The following is a 20,113-nucleotide window of genomic DNA, read 5'->3' as shown; positions in this document are numbered from 1 at the left end:
CTATTTAATAATCCCAAAGAAGCGAGAAGTGCCACAGAGCAACACTCATGCGTGACGCGTCTCTTGTAGGCGAGTCTTGCAAAAAGTGAAAGCAAGTTCACATCGTTGGAACTCGTGATCACGAAACCAAGTGATCCACAGCGGCCCGCTGAATTTCAGAGCAAAACTTTCTTTCCTGCAGGTAAGTTGGGAGACAGTCACCTGCACCCACTGTTTGTGTTCAACTTGAATCTATTGATCAATCAAGACTTTGTTGATGGCGCATTCAGACGTACAATGAAGCATTACTTTCACTTTCTGCAGGCGTAAAATCTCTTCTTCAAAGAAATCTTTGAAGAAGATCTTGAAACGGCCAAGTATATTTGTAGCCTAGTTTTTGCCGTAATGTATATATCCTCTTGAGCAGTTCAATACAAAACGTTTGAGAAAGATTTAAAAAAAGACAAAGAAATGCTCTTGGACACTTTTCTTTTTTTCTTTAAGGTAAAAATGAAAGTAAAGACTTTCATGACCTTCGTCTAAATATCCAAAACCTAAACAAATATTATTGCCCACAATTATAAAAAATGTGACCTCGCGGTAAAAACTGTTCATCTTTATATCGATATTTTAGTCCTTTCCCAGTGATAAATCATGACTGGTTTAGAATCAACGGATTCTATGTCATTCTATTCGGGATTGTGAAGATGCCACTGTCGTCACGCTATCTAAAAACTGAATGCACCAGAACCCCAAAAGTGTAATGTTAATAACAAATGATCTACCCTCTTTTTGAAATGAATCAAAGGAAACAGAGGAGGAGAATATTCCAACTTTAAGGTCATAATTATTGATGAATAAGGCAGAGTCTGATTATTATACGAGTGAAGTCTGGCCATTTGACTTTTATTATGCTTATTTATTGTGCTTTTGTCAATATAGAGATTGAACTAAGATCATATTTATTATCTTCCTCTTCTACCATGGGAAAAATATGTGTTACAGCTGTTGATCAAGTCAGCATGGGGGCCCACTGAGATGCTTTACACATAGAGCCCAGAAATTCCTCATTCAGGACTACATTCAGTAACCAGCTCCAATATCTGGAGAGTTTAAGTGGAAAGTGAAAACGAGATACTTTAGAACCCCACAAGTATCAGCCAAAAGGAATCAAACAAGTTAAGATAAATGCTGGAGAAAATGTGGACAACTCATGGAACCCACACTCATATTCTGTGTGTATTTATAAGAAGCGATAAGCCTTACAGTTTTAGAGTTTGATGCGTTATCTTTGAATTGTTTTCAATTGAATTTACAGTCTGCTAGTCATTGCATTCCATTTTCATTCCCATTATAGACTACCCAGTTCTTTGGAATTAGGATTATTCGTCTTATATAGCACATGTCATATGACAGCATACATTTTTTTGTGTCATAAAAGTCTAATAACATCTGTATCTTTAGGTGACTTTTGACCTTCCATCATGCCAGTGGTCACATCCGGCCTATCTAAAGATCAGCGAACCAAGCTGATGTCTCTCTTTGGTCATGTTAGGCTCCACCTGCTCTACAAAGCCAGCGTCCACGGGTTCACTGCTGCTGCCTTCCATGGCTACTGTGACAAACAGGGCCCCACCATCATTGCTGCCTACAACGCTGCTGGGTTTGTCTTTGGGGCTTACACCTCCAAGGACTACACCCAGAGCGGACAGGCTGTAAGTGATGAGGAGGCTTTCCTTTATAGCATCAGTGCTGGAGGAAATAAACCACTCCGGGTCGCAGGTATTACTGGACAGAGTGCTTTCACTGATGTAGGCACCGGTCCAAATTTTGGTGCCTTGGTGTTTTTGCAAGATGACCAGCCTGCGCTGCAGTCCAACCCAGGCACAGGTTTCCACTTCCAGGATGCCAACATGCACGGAAATGACTTGGTGCTGACTGAGTTTGAGGTGTATCGAATTGAAGGTATGTGACAGAAAGTGAGTAACTCATTGTTACACTTTCGCAGAAGACCTGTTACACCCAACCAATTCATAATTTGTATTTTTAAAGTGTTAAGAATGAGGGAGTCGTGGTTTGAAGTTTAAAAATAGTGACTCAGAATTGGAATTTGATTCATCTGTTTTTCACATCCAGGCTTGGGCGATTTCCTGGAAAAGCCCTGGAGGAAGATCCAGTGGACAGATGAGTATGTAGAAATCCATGTAGAAAGAAAGAAAGAAAAACATTTATAGCTTCATAGCTTCATTAATCTTGCAGATTTTGTATGTAAATGTCTCCTGAAAACAATATTTCCCTATTCTTTGTTTCAAATGTGTGTTCCCTGGTTTTACTTTTATGTTTTGAACTTGATTTTTACCCTTTACCTGCTACCTTCCTGATTTTTCTTGCTAAATAATAGATTTTGGATATTTGGTTTTAAATCTGCCTGAAGCGTTCTGTATTTGAGTTCTTGCTTTAGCGACACATCATATTAACAAAATATACATTGTGCTTTCACCATTATGTTTCCAAATTTTACTTTAATGCAGAATAAAACTTTCACCTTGCATAAAGCTTGTATTATCAATGTTAGATTGACATTTATGCTTATTTTGAAGGAAAACTAGATCAGAATAGTTTATTTCCAATGGCCAGTTTTAGTCATTTAGAAGTGTATGTATTTAGAATAGTTGTATTAGCAGACTGTGACATCACTGAGTGTAGTTATAGAGCAAATTAATCCTACCCTGAGTGGATAAAACATGAAAGGCCTGTAAATGTGACCTCTATGATTCCTGTGCCTTATAGGAAAAAGCAGCAACTGATGAAAGTCATCCAGAACTATCAACCTGAAATCAAAACAGTGCATCAAGCCCGAGTGTTGTTGGTGGGTCCCATTGGGGCGGGCAAGTCCAGCTTCTTTAACTCGGTCAACTCAGCATTTCGCGGCAACATGACATCCCAGGCCATCACTGGCACAGCAGGAACAAGCGTGACCACTCAGGTGCCCACACAGATTTTATTCTCTGTGATCATACGCTCAGAAAGTGAAGGGAAAGTTTTTTTGTTTTTTTGTTATACGGAGACTCAGGTGGAGGATTAGCTGTAAAAACATGAGAGCTGTACTTCCTCCAGAATAGTTAACAAGATGTTTCGCTGAGACAGTCAGTTTGTACATTCCTCGACAGCTGGTTATGTGAATGCCAAGCTCTGTTCTAACCGAACACTCTGTCCTGTAGTTTCGCACCTACACCATCAAGGCAGGAAGAGGTGGTGAAGCTATGCCTCTGATCTTCTGTGACACAATGGGGCTGGAGGAAAACGCTGATGCTGGTTTGGACACTGATGACTTAGTCAACATCTTCAAGGGTAACATCAAGGATCGCTACCAGGTCTACTCTTTAAAACACCTTCCTCTGTACAACTTCATGCAAGTGTTTTATTTAAAAATGCAGGGTACTGATTGATTCACATAACATGTTTTGTTTGTGTTTTTAGTTTAGTACAGCTGCGCCCCTCCTGGACGATGCTCCTGGCTTTAAGAAGAATGTGACTCTGAATGACAAGATTCACTGCATGGCTTATGTGGTTGACACCTGCAAGGTGTCTCTTCTCAGCAAAAAGATGCTGGACAAGTTTGCTGTCATCAGGAAAAAAGCCAACCAGATGGGTTAGCAGTACAACGTTATTTTTTTAGAACATTTTTCTTGATAATCTTAATTTCATGTATGTGCGATGTGTTACATTTTTTGGCAAACATTGGATGTCTTCAGTCTATACAAATTCTGTTTGCCCTTTTTCGGCTAAAGCATAGATCTCTCGTTCTGCGTTTGTATAGTGTCAAAACTTTCATCAGAAATCCTTGTCTTCATGTAGTCTTTTGTTTTGGTCCCAAATAGGAATCCCTCAGATTGTGTTGATGACTAAAGTGGACGAAGCCTGTCCACTGGTTGGAGGAGATTTGAAGAATGTGTACCACAGCGTTTACATCCAGGGGAAGGTAAAGATTTCATAGCTTTTTAGCACATTATGAGTAAACTTGCTTTTGTGGCAGTGGGAAATAAACTAGTGCACATTTGTCTCGTTGTTACCTCTCAGGCCCGTCAGCTGAGTGAAACTCTGGGCATTCCTTTATCCTTTGTGGTACCAGTGAAAAACTACAGTGAGGAGCTGGACCTGGAACAGGATGTTGACATACTGCTCCTTACAGCCGTGACGCAAATGCTCAACTATGCAGACAGCTTTTTTGAGAACCAAGTTACTGACGGCGGGAGCGATCAGATGGAGCTCTACAGATCCAGTGATCATATCCGCCCAGTTTTATCAGAACGTTGTCAAACTGAGGTTGTTTGAAATTGTGTACATTTGGACTTTCCAGAGTGTACAAGTCTAATGATCAGATACACAGTACCATTAAAAAGTTGTGAGCCATCCCTTATTTCTTTATAGGCCTATATTAACAAGGAGCATGTGTAAATAGAAGTAGAAATACAGTATATAAGGCATGTCTAATGAGCTTGAAAGTCTTTTTTTTTTGTATTACCATCCTCGTTCTTCATTACAGCTTGAACTCTCTGGGGAAAACTTTCTTGTCATTTTGCTGAGGAGTCTTCAGGGAGACGGCTCAGGCTGTGTTGAAGAATGAAGCTGAGCAAAACAAATATTGACTTTCAGGTTCATTAGAACTGTACGAGCTCTGTACAGGTATCTGTTCAGGTATATCATTTTTTTTTTTTTTTTCCCAGTATAAATGGAAACAAAAATGAATGCAATAATCAAATAGTTGACAACATGTGGTAGATTGGATAATGATACAGTAGTTAAAACCCCACTCAAGTTTATATTGTGATTGTGTTTCCTGATGCTTCCAAAACTATTAATAAATTTACTAATAAACTTCCGTTCATTTCCACATGGTGTACCTGGAGTCATGTTGGGATACCTGTGAAGTTTCCAGCTTTGTTGTCGACCTGTTCAGCAACTTTATGAACTCCACCTGCACATTCTGGGAATTATTAGTGAAAAAAGAAAACAAAAACCAGAAAGTATATATATTATATTATTATATTATAATATATTACCTCAAAACTGTGTGTATAAAATGTGGTATTACCCCAAACCTCAGTGGCCATTGTGGTTACTCAGGATCCAGCAGTGGACAATTTTTCTATATGTTTTTGAAACAAGACAAATCCAAAGGTTGCTGCTTTTAAATTGATAATTCATTTTATTTTATCTATTCTTTTCCTCGTGTCCCATCATCAAACCCCAGCAGATCTGTTCCTTTTTAAATTGGAGTTTTTCTTTTTCACTGAAAGTCTGAATTGACAGTGGCATAGGCAAACCCTTTCTAACTCTAACGAAAACATTTAAAATGCAGTGCTAATAAATGACTCCAGGCCAACTTGTTTAGGACTCAACATGAATCATTTTGTTCAACATCCACAGGGCTCTGTTCCTGAAAAGTTTGCATTTGTACGACTCTCAGTGGACAAATTTACATGGTGATAAACATTCTTTATTCATACATTACTCCCAGCCCAACAACCCACACATTTTGACATTGTTTCTCTATGTAGTTACAGACAGTTACAAAGTGAAAGCTTCTTAATCGTCAACTGACCACTCCTTCTGTCTCCATTCTCCCACCCTGCTTTGCTCTTTCTCTTCATGAATATCATGAATGAAACAATATACAGGACATATTTTATACATGCAGAACACATACACATATACTGTAGTTACAATTCACTGGCTTCTGTGGGCTTCAAGTAGTTGTTACCCACGATTACCCTCCACTCGCAATAAATCAGTCAAATTGGCCCCTTTTGCTGGCAAAGGGAAGAAATTAGATATTAGGTTTGTAATGAATTTGCATTCAATATCTTCTGAAACATCATTTGAGAAAAAGAAACATGATTGCATGAATCCAATTTCTTTTCTTTTCCCACTAAAGAATATTACAAAAGTAGGGGGACCTTTAATGCATCTATATTGTTACAAAACACCTTTCAGATTTTTTTTGTGATACTTGATATATGTGACTGCTGATGTTTTGTTGATTTTCCGTGCTTTGGTATTAAGGAAAGTCCACATGCATGTTCATGTGACCTGAAGGCAAAAACAGCAACACAGATAAGATTCTTACACATCTCAACATATGACATCCACCCATGGATATCCAGACTGGGTTGAAATGAAGGGGTACAATGTAATCCAAAGCATTAGATATTCCCAATCACAAACTCAAAATTGCATTAAAGTATTTTGGGTAAGTTCTGTAAGATACCTAAATTCAGAAAGTCAAGGAAATGTCTGTTATTCCAGAGAATAAAATTGCCTATCCAAGTTACGTCAAAAATTATCTGGAAATGTGTCAATTGAGCACTGTCTTTTTTCCCGATCAGAGATTCCATATCACTTAGTTTGTTCAAGGAGAATAATAATAAACATCTGTGATATAAATATAAATGACTGAATTGATTGGTTAATCATGACCTTGCGCAATGTAGTCTTATGCAAACGGTTGTCCATTTTGTTCTTTCAGTTCCAGGGACAGGATTACTTCAACACATTAATACAATCTTATTTTTCATGTAACTTTATGTACAGCTTGTAAAGCTCCTATTTCCACCCACTGCGACTAAACTGATTTCACACTGCAAAAAAATCATTTTAAAACTTACTGTACGATCACTGCATATCCACCATTGAAAACGCAGCTTATCTTTTTTTTTTCTTTGTTTATTTGCTTGTTTTTAGAAACACATCAAGTGATTATCTATTTCTACAAAAGCATTCACAGGCTGGTTCTTAGTTTGCATGACTATGAGCACTTTTAAAGGATTACAATTGTAGGACCGGTCTTAATAACACGATTGCTGTAATGCTGTTAGATCTAATCCGATAATCCAATCCGTCAGATTAAACAAACATCATTCGCTGGTGGCCGACGGGCAGTCACAAAGTGTTTCTCAGAGTCTGTTTGCGCCGCATAGACCTTGACATAGAAGCCACTGTGACAGAAAACCTGTTAAAAAAGCAACAGCACAAAGCACAGCCCGACTGACGTCTGCTTACAGTGCTCACAACAAACACCTGACCACCAAAATGTGAAAGGGAATTCTATTAAAGATACAATGTAGGTTCAGTCTTCATCAGATGATACTAATTTAGAAAAAAAAAAAGAAAACAATGCAAACGTGAGCATTTTGATTTTCTGAATCCTTCTGGAATGGTTGGATAATTGCATTAGATGTAGCAAAATTGGCCACACTACACAGCACGGACTACAACCACTTGTAAGTGCAAGTCTACATGTAGTAGTCTTTAAACCCCATTTATGTTATTTCGAGTAATCTGACCAACAGCTTTCATGTGACTCTACATATTTGCTGGCTGACATGCTTGACTTGCTAGTATGTTGCCCGCTCCTGTTTTGCAAAGGGTCATGGGTAAAAAAAAACAAAAGAAAAACATGCAATACCACCCAAATAGATTTGTAAACTCCTTGTTAGGAAAGGAAAAAGTAGGGCCTTTAGCTTTAAAATAAAAAAAAAAAGAAAGCCAAACAAGGTGGTTTACCAGGAGTGGGGTTTGGTTAACACCCCATATCATCATCCACTCAGTCATGTAAATGCAGAAAGGGGCTGGACAATTCCCCATCCCATCACTTTTCTCAGTCTTTCTCACTTGCAAATACATTTTCTTCCTTCACCCTCCATTCTCCATGGCACATCTCTCAGTCTGCCTCAAAACTCTATCTTACAGGCGGGAAAGGTCTCATCCTGCATGGCGACAGTGCTGTTGGATCCCAGCACGGTGATGCTCAGCTCCCGCTGTCTGTCCAGAGTCTGCTGGTACCACTCCTGCATCAACGCCGACTCAAAGGTGGGGATCACTGTCACCTGGACACACAGGAAAATACCCTTTTCGGTCAATAGTTGATAAAATAATAAAGCTGCTCCCATTCACATATTTCTCTGTTTCTTTCGTCAGACAGCCAAAGCATGAGAAATTGATGGAAAATAGATTGTTAAATCAGTCAACTTGGGTTGCTCAAAGCATTTCAAGACTGTAATAAAAACCTGATATAATAACCATAGAGTCATTTGACAAAATCCCCATTCAAGTAACTTTAAAGAACGCCTTTACAGTGAATTCTGCGACACTTACATCTGCAATGAGCTTCCACAGTGAGAAGCAGCAGAATGTCTTGAACTTTTTCTCACACCGTCAACAGCATCCGACCATCTGACGTACCTCAGTCAATAACTCTTTTTATTTCACTCATGTACGTTACTGGGACAAGGAAGGTGGTCCAATTAAATGGCCACATTAAACACTAACCGTAGCTCAACTCAACTGTGCATGTAACCAGGGTGCATGCGACCAGGGGAAGAAATGGCAGGTGAAAGAAAGCAGACAAAACTTTTTTATAACTGACATTTTCACTATGTGTTTTTCTCCACCTGTAAAGCTGAAAAATTACACTGCAATTTTCAGCCCTTTTTTTTTTTTTAAATAATGTTTTGTCAAATTGTTAATTGGTTTTGTTCTGGACAGCAAATTGTGAGCATCTTGTCATTTGAGGATCACGATGAGTCAAAGAGTAATCAGTGAATATTAAACTCTCATGACTAATGGCCATAGCTGCGTTCTAAAAAAGAAAAAAGGAGGCTACAGAGATCGCTTTAGAGCTGATCTGTGACACACAAACGCTGAATGAACCTTTGTCTTTCTACCTGCATAGTGTCGGGCCAGGATATCTTGCCATCCAGTAGAGCATCCAGAGTTTGCCTCATCAGCTCCTCCCGCTCTGGACTGTTGCCGCTGATGATGTAGCAGGAAGAGCGAACACACCTGAAGAAGTCCACACTGACAGTGGAAGAGGAGGCTCCAGAGGGAATATAGGCCAGGTCCACATACACACTGACTTCTTCAGCGGAGGTAGACTTACAGCCTGTGGCAGACAAAGGAGAGAGGAGAAACTACTTCCCAACGCCGCAGATACCAAGACACACATTTTGTCAGCACTTGAATTGTGGAAAGACTGAGAAAAATCCAATTCCACATCTCATACCTGGAGAAGGTGAAGATTTTGCTGGTGCTGAGCGAGTGCTGGAGGAGGGTGTTCGAGTAGAGATGTTCCCCTTCGTGGCTCCTATTTGGCTCCCCGTCCTGCTTTTCCCTGAGCTGGGTTTTTGGGGGCCTTCAAGACCCTGTTTGCAGACAAAGTCACACTGTTAACATTGTCCACCATTAGTGTGCATTCAAATGAGTTTGTGACATTTATTGGGGACCTTTCATCCTCAAAATAAGGAAAAATAAAATAAGTAAAAGGATCCGGTTTAATCACAAAGATTACTTTTACAAATGAAAGATAATGCTAAAGTAAATTTCATACTGACATGTATTTTCTTGTCAATATCATGAAAGAATGCTTAACCTATCTTTTAATGGTTTATCATTAAAAAACACAAGCATCTTCACAAAACCAATCCTTGGCTTAAAGACTCCCCTGTGCATCTACCTTCAGCCATGATAGAAAACCATTTATGAAGCAACAAATACTGGTTGCATGAGCTCCTACGCAGCGTCATTGCAGAAATGTTCTTTTATGCTAATACTACAAACTCACCCCTGGCATCTGTTTGCCTCGCTTGCCTGTAGGTTTTGCTCTCTTCCCTTGAGCATCAGAGTCAGACTGAGGAACTGGCATAGAGGCATCAGGATGTGGAGGCAGGGGCGGACTGTCTCTGAGAGGGGCTGGGAGAGGGTCCGGGGGCAGAACACAACTGGTGTTGAGGTCATGCGGGGAGTTGGATGGCTCACTGTATGACTCATCCTCATCTGAGTCCAGAACTCCATCTGCTGTGGTGGATGGACAGTCCTCTGTGCAGGCGGGGGGATTTGATTCAGTGGGCGACATGTCTTTGGGGTTGTTATTGTTGTTGCCATGATGATGTGGAGCGAAAGCTTCTCTGGAATCCTCGCTGGCACCTGAGCTAGAGTCAGGCGGTTTGAAATGCTTGAACTCGCAAGGAGAAACCAAGCACAGGTCCACATCATGAGCTGATGTCTCAAAAGGAAGCGTGTTAGGCGCATGGGGCCGCCCCATCTCTGAACCCTGACCTGAGGATCTAGGAGGCTTTTTAATTGGTAAAGGCATCCCCACAAAATGGCCTCCGTTGGAGTGGGAGTGATAAACACTGTCATCTCCATCTCTCTGGCTCACAGATGTTGGTCCCTGCTCAAAGGACATGGACAGGGATTCATCTACTTCTGTGGACTGAGGCGAGCTCACTTCTGCTGGCATTGAGTGTGTAGTGGTGGTGGTGGTGGTGGTGGCCACAGAGGGAGAGGGGTCTGAGGGTGCATCTTTAAACGTACCCAGTGGGAGGAAAGTTAGATGCTTCTCTCTGGGGTTTCTGGGGTTTTCTGGAGCACTTTTGGGCTGACATAACTGCTCTTCACTTTGCCTGGATGACCCATTTGGCTCGTCGGCATCAGCTGAATCCACGTTACTCATCTGGGCCTGCAGCCTGCTGAGAGTGGCCCTGTTGCACCACACATCATCGGGAGACAGGCAGTAAGGAGTGTGGCCTGCGCTGTTGGGCCGTGAGTCAGGGGAGTCAGCTGGCTCTACAGTCTCTGCGTCAGGGCTGTTGGGAGCCTGGTTCTCTGGAGAGGATTGCGAGGGAGGGGTGTTTCTCAAAGCCCCATCCAGAAGAGTGTACTCAGTTGGGGTTATGTCCTGCAGGTCTTCATGCTCGTTCTTTGGTGCCTTGGTCAAGGGAAATGGAAATCCCGAAACTTTTGCAGGTTTTATTGAATTTACTGTGTCTTCATGAAGGTTTTTCTGGGGGTCTGCTCCTCCTTTCTCACTAGTTCCAGGCATATGCTGCACTCTATCATCACCACTTTCTACTTCTATTGCCCCTGAACCATCTGCTGCTCCCCCCACGGATCCTTCAGTGGTTTCATTGAATGTTTCTTCAATCAAGTCTTTTGGGCTCCTTTTATTTCCTGACACACTGCTTCTCTGTTTTTCTTTATCAGCAGTTTCCACCTGTGCCTTCTCCACTTCTCTCTCCTCCTGGAGTCGGAGAAAGTCAGCGGTCATATCCTCAGGGGTAGACATCCTGGTGCCACATGGGTTCTCCTCAGGCACTGTCTCCACTTTTTGATTCTGCTGCTCAACAACGAGGCACTCTGCATCTGGAATTTTTGACACAGCCGCAGTGCTGGATTTAGCTGAATTGTTATTTGGCAGTTCAATGTTTCTGTGTAACTGTTTGCCATCATTTACTTCCTTCCCTTGTGGCTTTCGAGTTTTCTTCTCTCCTGTTTTTGAGTCATTTTTTGCATCCTTTTTGAGCTTTGTTTTACTTCCATTCTTCAGTTTAGAGGGAATACTATCCTTTTTCATCGGATCGTTCTTTGTAACACTATTCTCCTCTTTATTTCCCGTCTTCTCTTTTCTGCCATCCTTCCCTACTCCTTTCTTTGAAGTATTCTTCTCTGATAATGCTGCTTTGTGTTTTATTCCCATCTCTTTGATTTTGGTTTTGTCAGTATCTCTTGTACCCACTCCATTTAATGTCTTTCCTTTTTCCTTTAACAATGCATCCTTTGCCTCTTCTTTAACTCCTCGATCTTTCCCATGTTTGGCCGTTCCCTCTTTCCCCTGTGACCTGCAACTGTCCAAGCTCTCTGTCCTCTTTGTCTTTCTGTCCTCCCCAAGCCTTTCAAGGTCTCCAGTGGTCACAGTGGGTTTCTGGAGGAAATCCAAACCTCTGAGCTTCTCCAGTCCCTGCAGCAGCTTCACCTGTGGAGTTGAGCCCGGGAACAGCACCCTAACCACCTTCTCTTGAGGGCACGCTGGATGCCACACAAGCAGGGCAGTAACTGAGGCCAGGGCGGTGAGAGGGGGAGTTTGGGATTTCGATGCTGATGATACTCCATCAGGCCAGTTTTGCATGAATGTCTCGTACTCCTGGCTGTTTTTGCCTGGGCTCAGGATGTATAAATCAAGCTTCCCCACTCCCATCTTTTGAAACAGCGTTAGAGGCTTGATCGGGACTCCTTGCGGACGAAACAATGGCTGTGGCCTAATGTCCAACTTGTTCAACAGTTGCAGGGTTATGGCTGCTTGCTGTGTGCTCTTAAGTACACCATCCACACCTGACAGGAGAAGAATAATAACTTACTACAAATCGGCAATATACTTTACTTACTTTACTTTGTGTGTTAACAAACAAAGATGAATTTTGAAAGTGGTTGAACTTGTTCCTTACAAAAGTATGAATAAATATGATGAGAAGAAAAAAAATATCAATCCAAATTCACGTCATCATAGATGTATTTGTTCAGTAATGGCTTTTCTACTTTTCCACTGTATATCAGCATGTTTTAATGTAATACTCACAAGGCTGTTGTTCCACCTGTAATCTGCTGGGGGCATTAAAGAACACAACTCCAAGTTCTGGAGAAATGAGCCTCTTAGAGGAGTCATCTGTGCAGAAAAAATAAATCATATTCACACATGTATATCAAGAAAGAAACCCACAATGAGGATATTCAGATAACATATGAAAGAAACAACTTTCCATAATCCTATCTTGACATAGGTTGATTATTACCTTTGACATCAGCGCTTAATTCCTTCTCTGCCACTTTCCTCTCTAGGAAGGAGATGACACCAGGGAGGCTCTCTGACCCGATGTGCGTCAACAAAACTGCATCAATTCGGTCGAGGTGTCGAACCAGCCTCCAGAAACAAGCCTGAGAGTCTGAGCCACCGTCCACCAGCACCGTAAACCCATTAACAGCAAAGAAGGCACAGTCACCGCGGCCGGCAGGGAACACGTAGCAGCAGGGACGGGACAGCTTGAGGAAACCCACAGTAGTGGGAGGTGGTAGGAGGTCAAAGGGGGATGCAGGGCAAATGGTGCCGGAGATAAGGGATGTGAATTCCCCCAGAGACTCCATGGCAGGCAGCACCTCTGGGGGATTGATGTGGAGAGTGAAGGGACTCTGCAGGGGTGGGTTTGCCAAGAGAGTCTCCCACTGGCTGATAATGGGGCAGCTGAGGGTTAGATTCGCTTTGTTGGGGGGATGTGAGGATGCAGAGCTCTCCTGATCTAGGAACTGAAGAAAGAGACAATCCTCAGCATACATACAAAGTCTTTTTTAAACTTCTATTTTACAATAGAGTGAAAATACTTGCAAGTTTTCTTTTTTCTTTATTTATTAGCTGCGTATTGCTCACAATTACTTGATAAGCAAATTTAGGGATACATATTCTATTAAGGATTATATCATGTGTCAAATTTTTGTAAACTCATATATCAATGGGATCAGTGTAAATACTGCAAAACAACTGGGCTCTTTTTTTTTTACCATTTTAGAGACTCATTTATGTTCATATTAAGCACACACTCATAAAGATATATGAGTTTAGTAGTAAAATGGGCTGAACCTAAATAATTTGTGAAGTTGTTTTAATTGTAAAATGTAAATTGTCAATGCAAACTGAGAAACTTTTATCATCTCATCACAGTTGAGATCATCCAGTGCCTTGCTCTCTTTGATATTATCCTAAACTGGTCGTCTTTGTGTTTTGGACTCTTACTCAAGCAGCTCTGGCAATTTGAAGAAGAAATTCTCCAAAAAATCCAAATGAAATGAACACCAAACTTTGCAGGAAGTCTTGTTACAATAAAGTTTTGTATTTGAAATGTCAGTGCTGCAAGCTTGAAAACAGAGGACTATTTCTGTATCACCAATAAATGTATGAATATGATGAACAAAGTCAAACTGGGAACTCTTACACTTGAATTTTGTGTGTTTATTCATTCAAAGGCCTTGTACAGAGGCAAGCTGACACTATCAAGGCTCAACATTGGATGGAGGGGAGCTCAAGACAGCTAGAGAAACAGTTATTTATACTGTCTTGAACACAGTCCCTGCTCATGGCCGATTACCACAGTTACAGGCAGCACAGGAGCCAAAACAAGAAGATACAGCGGGACCAGCAGAGATATAGAGGGAAACTACAGGGAGATAAGCAATCTGTGACCTTTCATTCCTCCCTTTACCTCACAGAATATAACACACATAAGAATTCAAAGAATGAAAAAGTTACAAAGTGCTTTTTCTCCACTACAGTGCGTACCATTTGATCTACACCAAGTGCTCTTGCTCATGTCTGTACAGCATATCAGAACAGAACCAGATCTGCAGCTATGTTTTCTGTGTCTGTGTATTTCAGTTTCTGTCAGCAAATATTGCGCTTAAACCTGTGTGTTCAAGCCTAACTTCATCAGCATGCCTTTATAAATGCTTTGAATTTCCACGCTGATGCAACATGAACACGCAAGGTTATAAAAACATACCTGCTCTGTTAGTATTTGTTTGAGTTGGTGCGGTGAAAACAGTCCTCTGTGAAACAGCAGGTCTCCGCTCGCCTCGGCACTCAGGCCAGCCAGGATCAACAGCTTATGAGCCGATTCCCCGGACAGCAGAGCAAACACCTGACCGCAGAACAGAGATGGACGAAAAAAAACTGTTGTTTTGTAAGGTCACTTACCAAAAGTCTGCAGAGGAGCAGCCAAGATCAATGCATATGAGTACTTTGTGAACATGAATGGGTTTTTTTTACGGAAAAACGGAATCTATGTGACTGCAGGCTGATTATTCGTGTTTTGGACTGTCAGTATGACAAAAAAGATATATAACAACTGTGGAAATGTTTCACTATTTCATAAGGAAAAGATGACATGACTAGATAGAATAGTACAACACAAACTGGGGAAAATGTCAATTAAAAACGGAATACAATGATTTGCAAATCTCATAAACTACAATTTCACCAACAATAAAAGTAGACAACATATAAATGTTGAAAGGAAGACATTTTACTATTTCCTGAGAGGTATTAGCTTTGATTTTGATCGCAGCAAAAAATCAAAAAAAAAAAAAAGGGGGAAAATAAAGAATGAAAAACAAGGTGGCACAGCCGGAGGGATATGTTGCAATTAGCAGATCATTAACATAACTGGGTATTAAAAGAGCACCATAAAGAGGCAGAGTCTCTCGTTAATAAAGATAAGGCCGGGGTTCAGTAATCTGCAAAAAGAAAAAACTACGTCTACTGTACAAATTGTGGAACAGTTTGAGAATATTGTTTCTTAATCTAAAACTGTGAATATTTTGAATATCACTGAATCTATAGTATCTAATATCATTGAACGATTCTGAGAATCTGGACACATTTCTGTGGACATTGGAAATAGCTGAAAATCTATTTTTGATGCTTGTGAAATTAAGGCTCCCAGGTATATTGCGTTAAAAACAGAAATGATTAGTTTTTTTCTTCTTTTTTTTGTATGACACTATTTGCAATAATATTACAGATCAAAAAGTAAAATAATGTTCCCTCTGCTCTGTTTCACACCTCATACTCCCCTCACCTCTGAATGAGCCTGTTCCTGAGACGGACTGATCAGCACCTGAGTGTCCAACACTCTGGTACAGTGGCGCAGACACCTCTGCCCTGAAGAGGCTGAGAGAAATATAAAGAGAAGGACGTACAGACAGAAGGCCGAAGAGGAGCAAAAAGAGGACAGTCAGAGTTGAAGGAAACAAGCCAACAGATCCAGGCAGGGAGCCATAAAATGTAAACGAGAAAGACTCTAAAGAAGAGGAAGGAAGAAGGGTGAAAAAGCTGAGTCAAATGCACTGTCTGAGGATGACATGCCAGGTTTACTTAATCTGTTGGGGAAGTGGATAAATGTCTAAAGCCACAGACACAGACTAGAAAATAATCACCCAAATATGAGCAGATGTTTTTGTTCCAATTGGATCTTGTGAAGCAATGGCATGCAATGTGACGGATTTGGATCAAAATTTACAGAGTTTGATAAAAGTTTAAACATGATTGTGAGTTTTCTTGACAGCTTCTTGGTACATGTCTAGAATCTAGGCACTGAACCGGGTTAGGTAGGCTCAGTAAACATAGTCGAAGTGAGAAAACAACTAACTACAAACTATTCACTCACAAATTAGAATCTCCTTTGTTTAATTCTAGCATGAGACAAAGTGTTCCAGAAGTACCTATAAAACATTTTTTGTTGAAACGTTCAAATATTTGATTGAAAACACATATTTACGTATTGGTCTGCTCATCTAACTTTTAGGAGAGAGCTAACAAATCCATAGGTTCAGATACACTCTCCATTCACTGTAGGAGTTACTGTACAGAGAACAGACAACCTCAACCTTTTCTGGGTGCCATTCTGTGCTCTTTAGAATAAGAAATGTATGTTCGTAACTGTGTTGATCATCAGTCATTTTCTCTATGCTCAGCTGTCTGCGCATGTCTAAGAGGCTTTAACGTTGAAGCACAGAGATACAGAGGGCAGCCCAGGTTGCAGGTTTTTATTGTTTTCTGTCCTAAGGGCCCACCCATGTTCAACAATGGCTAAACTGCTTCTCCACTTTCCTTCCTTCCTTCCTCTGTGACCCTGAACCGGCAGAGCTGGCGCCTCACCATGGCGACCAGGGCTTTGTGTGAGGTCAGAGAGTTTGGGCATGAAGGAACACTTCAGTTGAAGAGAAGTGGCTTACCTGCACCCTTAAAAGATGCTGTGTGATGGGAGAGGAATTCTCTGAGATAGAGGTTCAAGTTGCAGGAGTTTAAGTCAACGCTCCATGACCGAATACCTGATGGAGAAAAAAAGACTGTAACAACTAATAAATGTTTTAAATTTTCCCAAAACAGATTGTGTGGAAGGTATAATATATAATTATTATAGGTAATACTCCTATCACAAAAACTAGATTTCACTTAAATAGTAAATACATCAAACAACTTTCCCTTTTACGCTTCTTTTAATGAAACATCTTTACAACATTTCACATGTTGTAAACACACCATGACTAATCTTAGCCTGCACGCCTGCATGACACAATGCAAACACCTCTGATTATCTATGATTTGCTGCTTAACACCTAAACTAAGATCATTTTATAACAACCTATATCTTAACAGGTTCCTGTATTGCAATCAAACATCTTTTCTGTAAAAAATCTGATTCAGTAAATGTTTGAGGTCTGTACACTTTTGTCATGTTTGCAAACAAGTATATGATACAACTAATACAACATAAAAAAATAAAAGTAGCAAGTAGTTTGATTATCAAGTGGTGTTTTTGTCATTTTTAAAGCTAACATGTCCAGGAATTTCTTCTTTCTAACAGCTCAAATGTGAGAAACTGATCTTTTTTTCTTTAACACACAAAAGCAAATTGGATTAAATGGGATATCTCTGGATTTTAGACTGTTCAAGTACTTTAAAAATTTAAAAAGATTAAATTTAAAACAATAAGTTTAAAAAAAAGGAATATGTAATCAAAGAAGTCTTTGGTTGCAGCCCTGTATGGATTACATAAAAACATAATCCACTGTCAAAAAGCTGAAAAGGCTGCTTTTTCCTTAGCTTATGCAATGTTGATGGCATTTTGGAGGACAGTGGGTTTCATCAGACAGAGATTAAATGTTAATAGGCTTTGTAGAGCTAAATGTCTTTCTAAAAGTCTTTATTTCTTCCTCTAGTATCTGTCTTTCCGTGTGTTTCTGCTTTAATTCCATTATCTCTCCTGATTTACATAAACTATACACTTTAGTCAGACCTTATAGCTGTAAACAAGCAAAGCAGGCTGTAATGGATCATTACAGCACATGTATGCCTTCTGTATCTCTAAAAGCGCAGGTATGAGATGCATAAATTCGCAAAGGTTAATGGAATCGTTTACAAGTGACGGCGTATTGGCTAAATGTCCTCCCTACATTTTCCCAAAAGCTTTTTCTTACATAACGACAAGCTGAGGCGAAAGACAAAACCACTCGTTACAGACTGGGTTTAATTATAATGCACCCGGAGGCGTGATGAGGGGATGCTGATGGTGGAGGATCGCCAGATGACGCATTCTCGGTCTACAGGGTGGATAAAATCACTAACACTGCAATGTGGCCAGTGTATCATCCCGCTGATAATTTTGAAGACGCAGTCATTTTTTTGTTTTGTTTTTATTGTGACTGAGCATACAACAGAAGAAAGCTAAATGCATCCAGCTACGGCTCTAAGGAGCTGTTTGAGCTGCACCTACCTCGTTCGATGTCCCTGCTGATGTGTTCCGTCTGTCTGAGGCGAGCAGTCCGTCCGACGATTATGAGCAGGGAGTACTTGTGGGGGTAGAAGTGTAGGTTTGCGGTCGCAGCGCGCCTCTGCTCCTCCTGGACCTCCCTCTCCAAGACCCGGCTGGACGCCATGTTGGAAAGGCGCACTCTGGGGTGATGTCATCGGATACAAAAAGCCTGACTGCGCCTTTTATTACAGAGAGATGACAGCTGCTGTGCAGGAATGCAGCCGATCAGTGAATGTGTAGGAAGAAGCTGAATCATAGCCAACCATTGGCAAAAGTATCCGCGCATTTTTATCAGTGGAGCTCACTGACGTGCTCTTGTGTAGAAATGTGAACAAAAATCAACAACAAATATGGTCATCGTGATGTATATTATGTACATTTCATACTATTGTTTTCCCTGGAAAATATCCCCTTTTAGAATAATTAAACAAGAAGCCAGCACCAGACTCTTGATTTTTAAAAGTTAATTTATTGATTTTTTTTTCACCTCATATAAACATATTTAGAAACCTGTCCCAGACAATAGTTTCCAGAATAGATACACGTAATAAACAAAGATAAAGATATGAACAATTAAAAACAGCATTTATATTCAACAGCCACCAACCCACACACGCATTACTTTCTTCGTGAGCGGATAAACAAAGACAAGTGGGTGCACATTACGTCTAATGGAACAGTTTATGGTTGAAAAAAAAAAAAGAAGAAAAATCACATTTTAAGTTTTCCTGTCCACATTCAGAATTTCAGTTTCTTCACTTCTTTAACACGTGAAACTCTATTTCTTGAAGCTCGTTTACAAACATTTGAGGACGTAGAAGTTGCAGGATGTCCCCCTGGGACAGCTGCACAGCGTGCCGATACGCGCACCTTTACGCACGGCGCACGGCTCCCCTGCGTCACACTGAAATGATAGATGTGATATACAATAAACAGCAAATTTAGCGGAAATTTAACTACTTTGTATCGTCATCGGTCTAAAATGAAGTACGCAGCTTATACGCGTTCAGAGTGTGCTTGACAACCCCCAAATCCTCTACATTTCTTGCATTCATGCGTTGTCCTTGGAAGTAATGGAGCACTTTATGTGGTGCATGTTTTACTTACTGAAGGCAACCAGCCAAGCTTCTTCTCTAGAGGCATTTCTTTGCTCCTCAGCTTTTGCAAAACTTCTTGTAAAGCGTCGATCTTAAAGAAAAGCATTCCACGATAAACGTTCGACATCCCCCCTTTTGTCTGTCTCTAAAGAAACTAACATTTGTTTAGGGTAAATATGTCAACTTCAAGTTTAGGTCAACATCTCAGGCAGTTTAGTACATGTGTGTTAAATCTTGTTTGCTCTCTCAAAATATCTTGTTTTCTACCAACGTTCTACAGTACACCATCCACCCCACATATCTCTCACCAGGTCTTTCTCCTGTTGGGCTTTCAAGGAGAAATCCATTGAGCGCGTCTCCAGCGAGGAGTCCTCAGCTGGAACGAGCCACAGGTGGGCGCAGCAGCAGATGACCGTGAGGAGAAGAGTCCGCGCGCTGACCATGGTGCTGAATCACGAACAGGCGGAGTCCTTTTCTACAGCGAAGCGGAAAATAGTGGGAGGTAAGCTTTCTGTGGACAGTCTCCAGCCCATAGACGCTCCCTTTATAGGTGCTTTACAGAGGCTGTTGACATCAGCCAACCTCTGAAATATTCATAGAAACTCTGACATGCATGACACTGCTGGACACCTTTGCATCTTTGACAGGATGGCCTCAGATTGGATGAAAACCACACTGGTTAAAAATGGATTAACATTTGGCTTATTTGTAAGAACAATATAAACTCAGGATAGAAGTTTTGACCCTTTACAATTTTCCAATCTATTTAAGGTAAACCCTCTAGGCTTCCCTCCAAATTGTCCCTTTTTAACATTTCCGACTAAGTTGTGTGAACATTTAGTC

At 40.7% G+C, this 20,113-nt stretch overlaps 3 protein-coding genes across 3 annotated transcripts; 1 reads left to right on the top strand and 2 right to left on the bottom strand.

Annotated features, from left to right (window-relative positions):
- Positions 1-71: 71 nt before the first annotated feature.
- LOC142366814 (interferon-induced protein 44-like) lies at positions 72-5,369 on the top strand. The gene is made up of 8 exons (XM_075448794.1): positions 72-181; positions 1,444-1,944; positions 2,116-2,167; positions 2,770-2,965; positions 3,201-3,353; positions 3,460-3,631; positions 3,861-3,961; positions 4,060-5,369. The coding sequence occupies exons 2-8, from the start codon at positions 1,464-1,466 to the stop codon at positions 4,312-4,314; spliced, it is 1,410 nt and encodes a 469-aa protein (XP_075304909.1). The 5' UTR covers positions 72-181; positions 1,444-1,463; the 3' UTR covers positions 4,315-5,369.
- Positions 5,196-18,341, bottom strand: LOC142366813 (microtubule-associated protein 1S-like). Its single transcript, XM_075448793.1, has 10 exons — positions 18,135-18,341; positions 16,594-16,689; positions 15,438-15,529; positions 14,361-14,498; positions 12,606-13,113; positions 12,392-12,478; positions 9,602-12,147; positions 9,044-9,182; positions 8,706-8,923; positions 5,196-7,868 (listed from the first exon to the last, which is right to left on the bottom strand). Exons 1-10 carry the CDS (start codon positions 18,295-18,297, stop codon positions 7,713-7,715), a joined length of 4,143 nt encoding a protein of 1,380 aa, XP_075304908.1. The 5' UTR covers positions 18,298-18,341; the 3' UTR covers positions 5,196-7,712.
- Positions 18,342-18,640: 299 nt separating this feature from the next.
- On the bottom strand, positions 18,641-19,741 carry LOC142366812 (cocaine- and amphetamine-regulated transcript protein-like). The gene is made up of 3 exons (XM_075448792.1): positions 19,579-19,741; positions 19,281-19,361; positions 18,641-19,077 (listed from the first exon to the last, which is right to left on the bottom strand). The coding sequence occupies exons 1-3, from the start codon at positions 19,711-19,713 to the stop codon at positions 18,970-18,972; spliced, it is 324 nt and encodes a 107-aa protein (XP_075304907.1). The 5' UTR covers positions 19,714-19,741; the 3' UTR covers positions 18,641-18,969.
- Between the last annotated feature and the right edge of the window lie 372 nt (positions 19,742-20,113).

The sequence above is a fragment of the Odontesthes bonariensis genome, chromosome 17, assembly GCF_027942865.1.
Source record: "Odontesthes bonariensis isolate fOdoBon6 chromosome 17, fOdoBon6.hap1, whole genome shotgun sequence".
NCBI lineage: Eukaryota > Metazoa > Chordata > Actinopteri > Atheriniformes > Atherinopsidae > Odontesthes > Odontesthes bonariensis.
The sequence above is the reverse complement of the archived record's forward strand: the minus strand, read 5'-3'. Positions and strand labels throughout refer to the sequence as shown.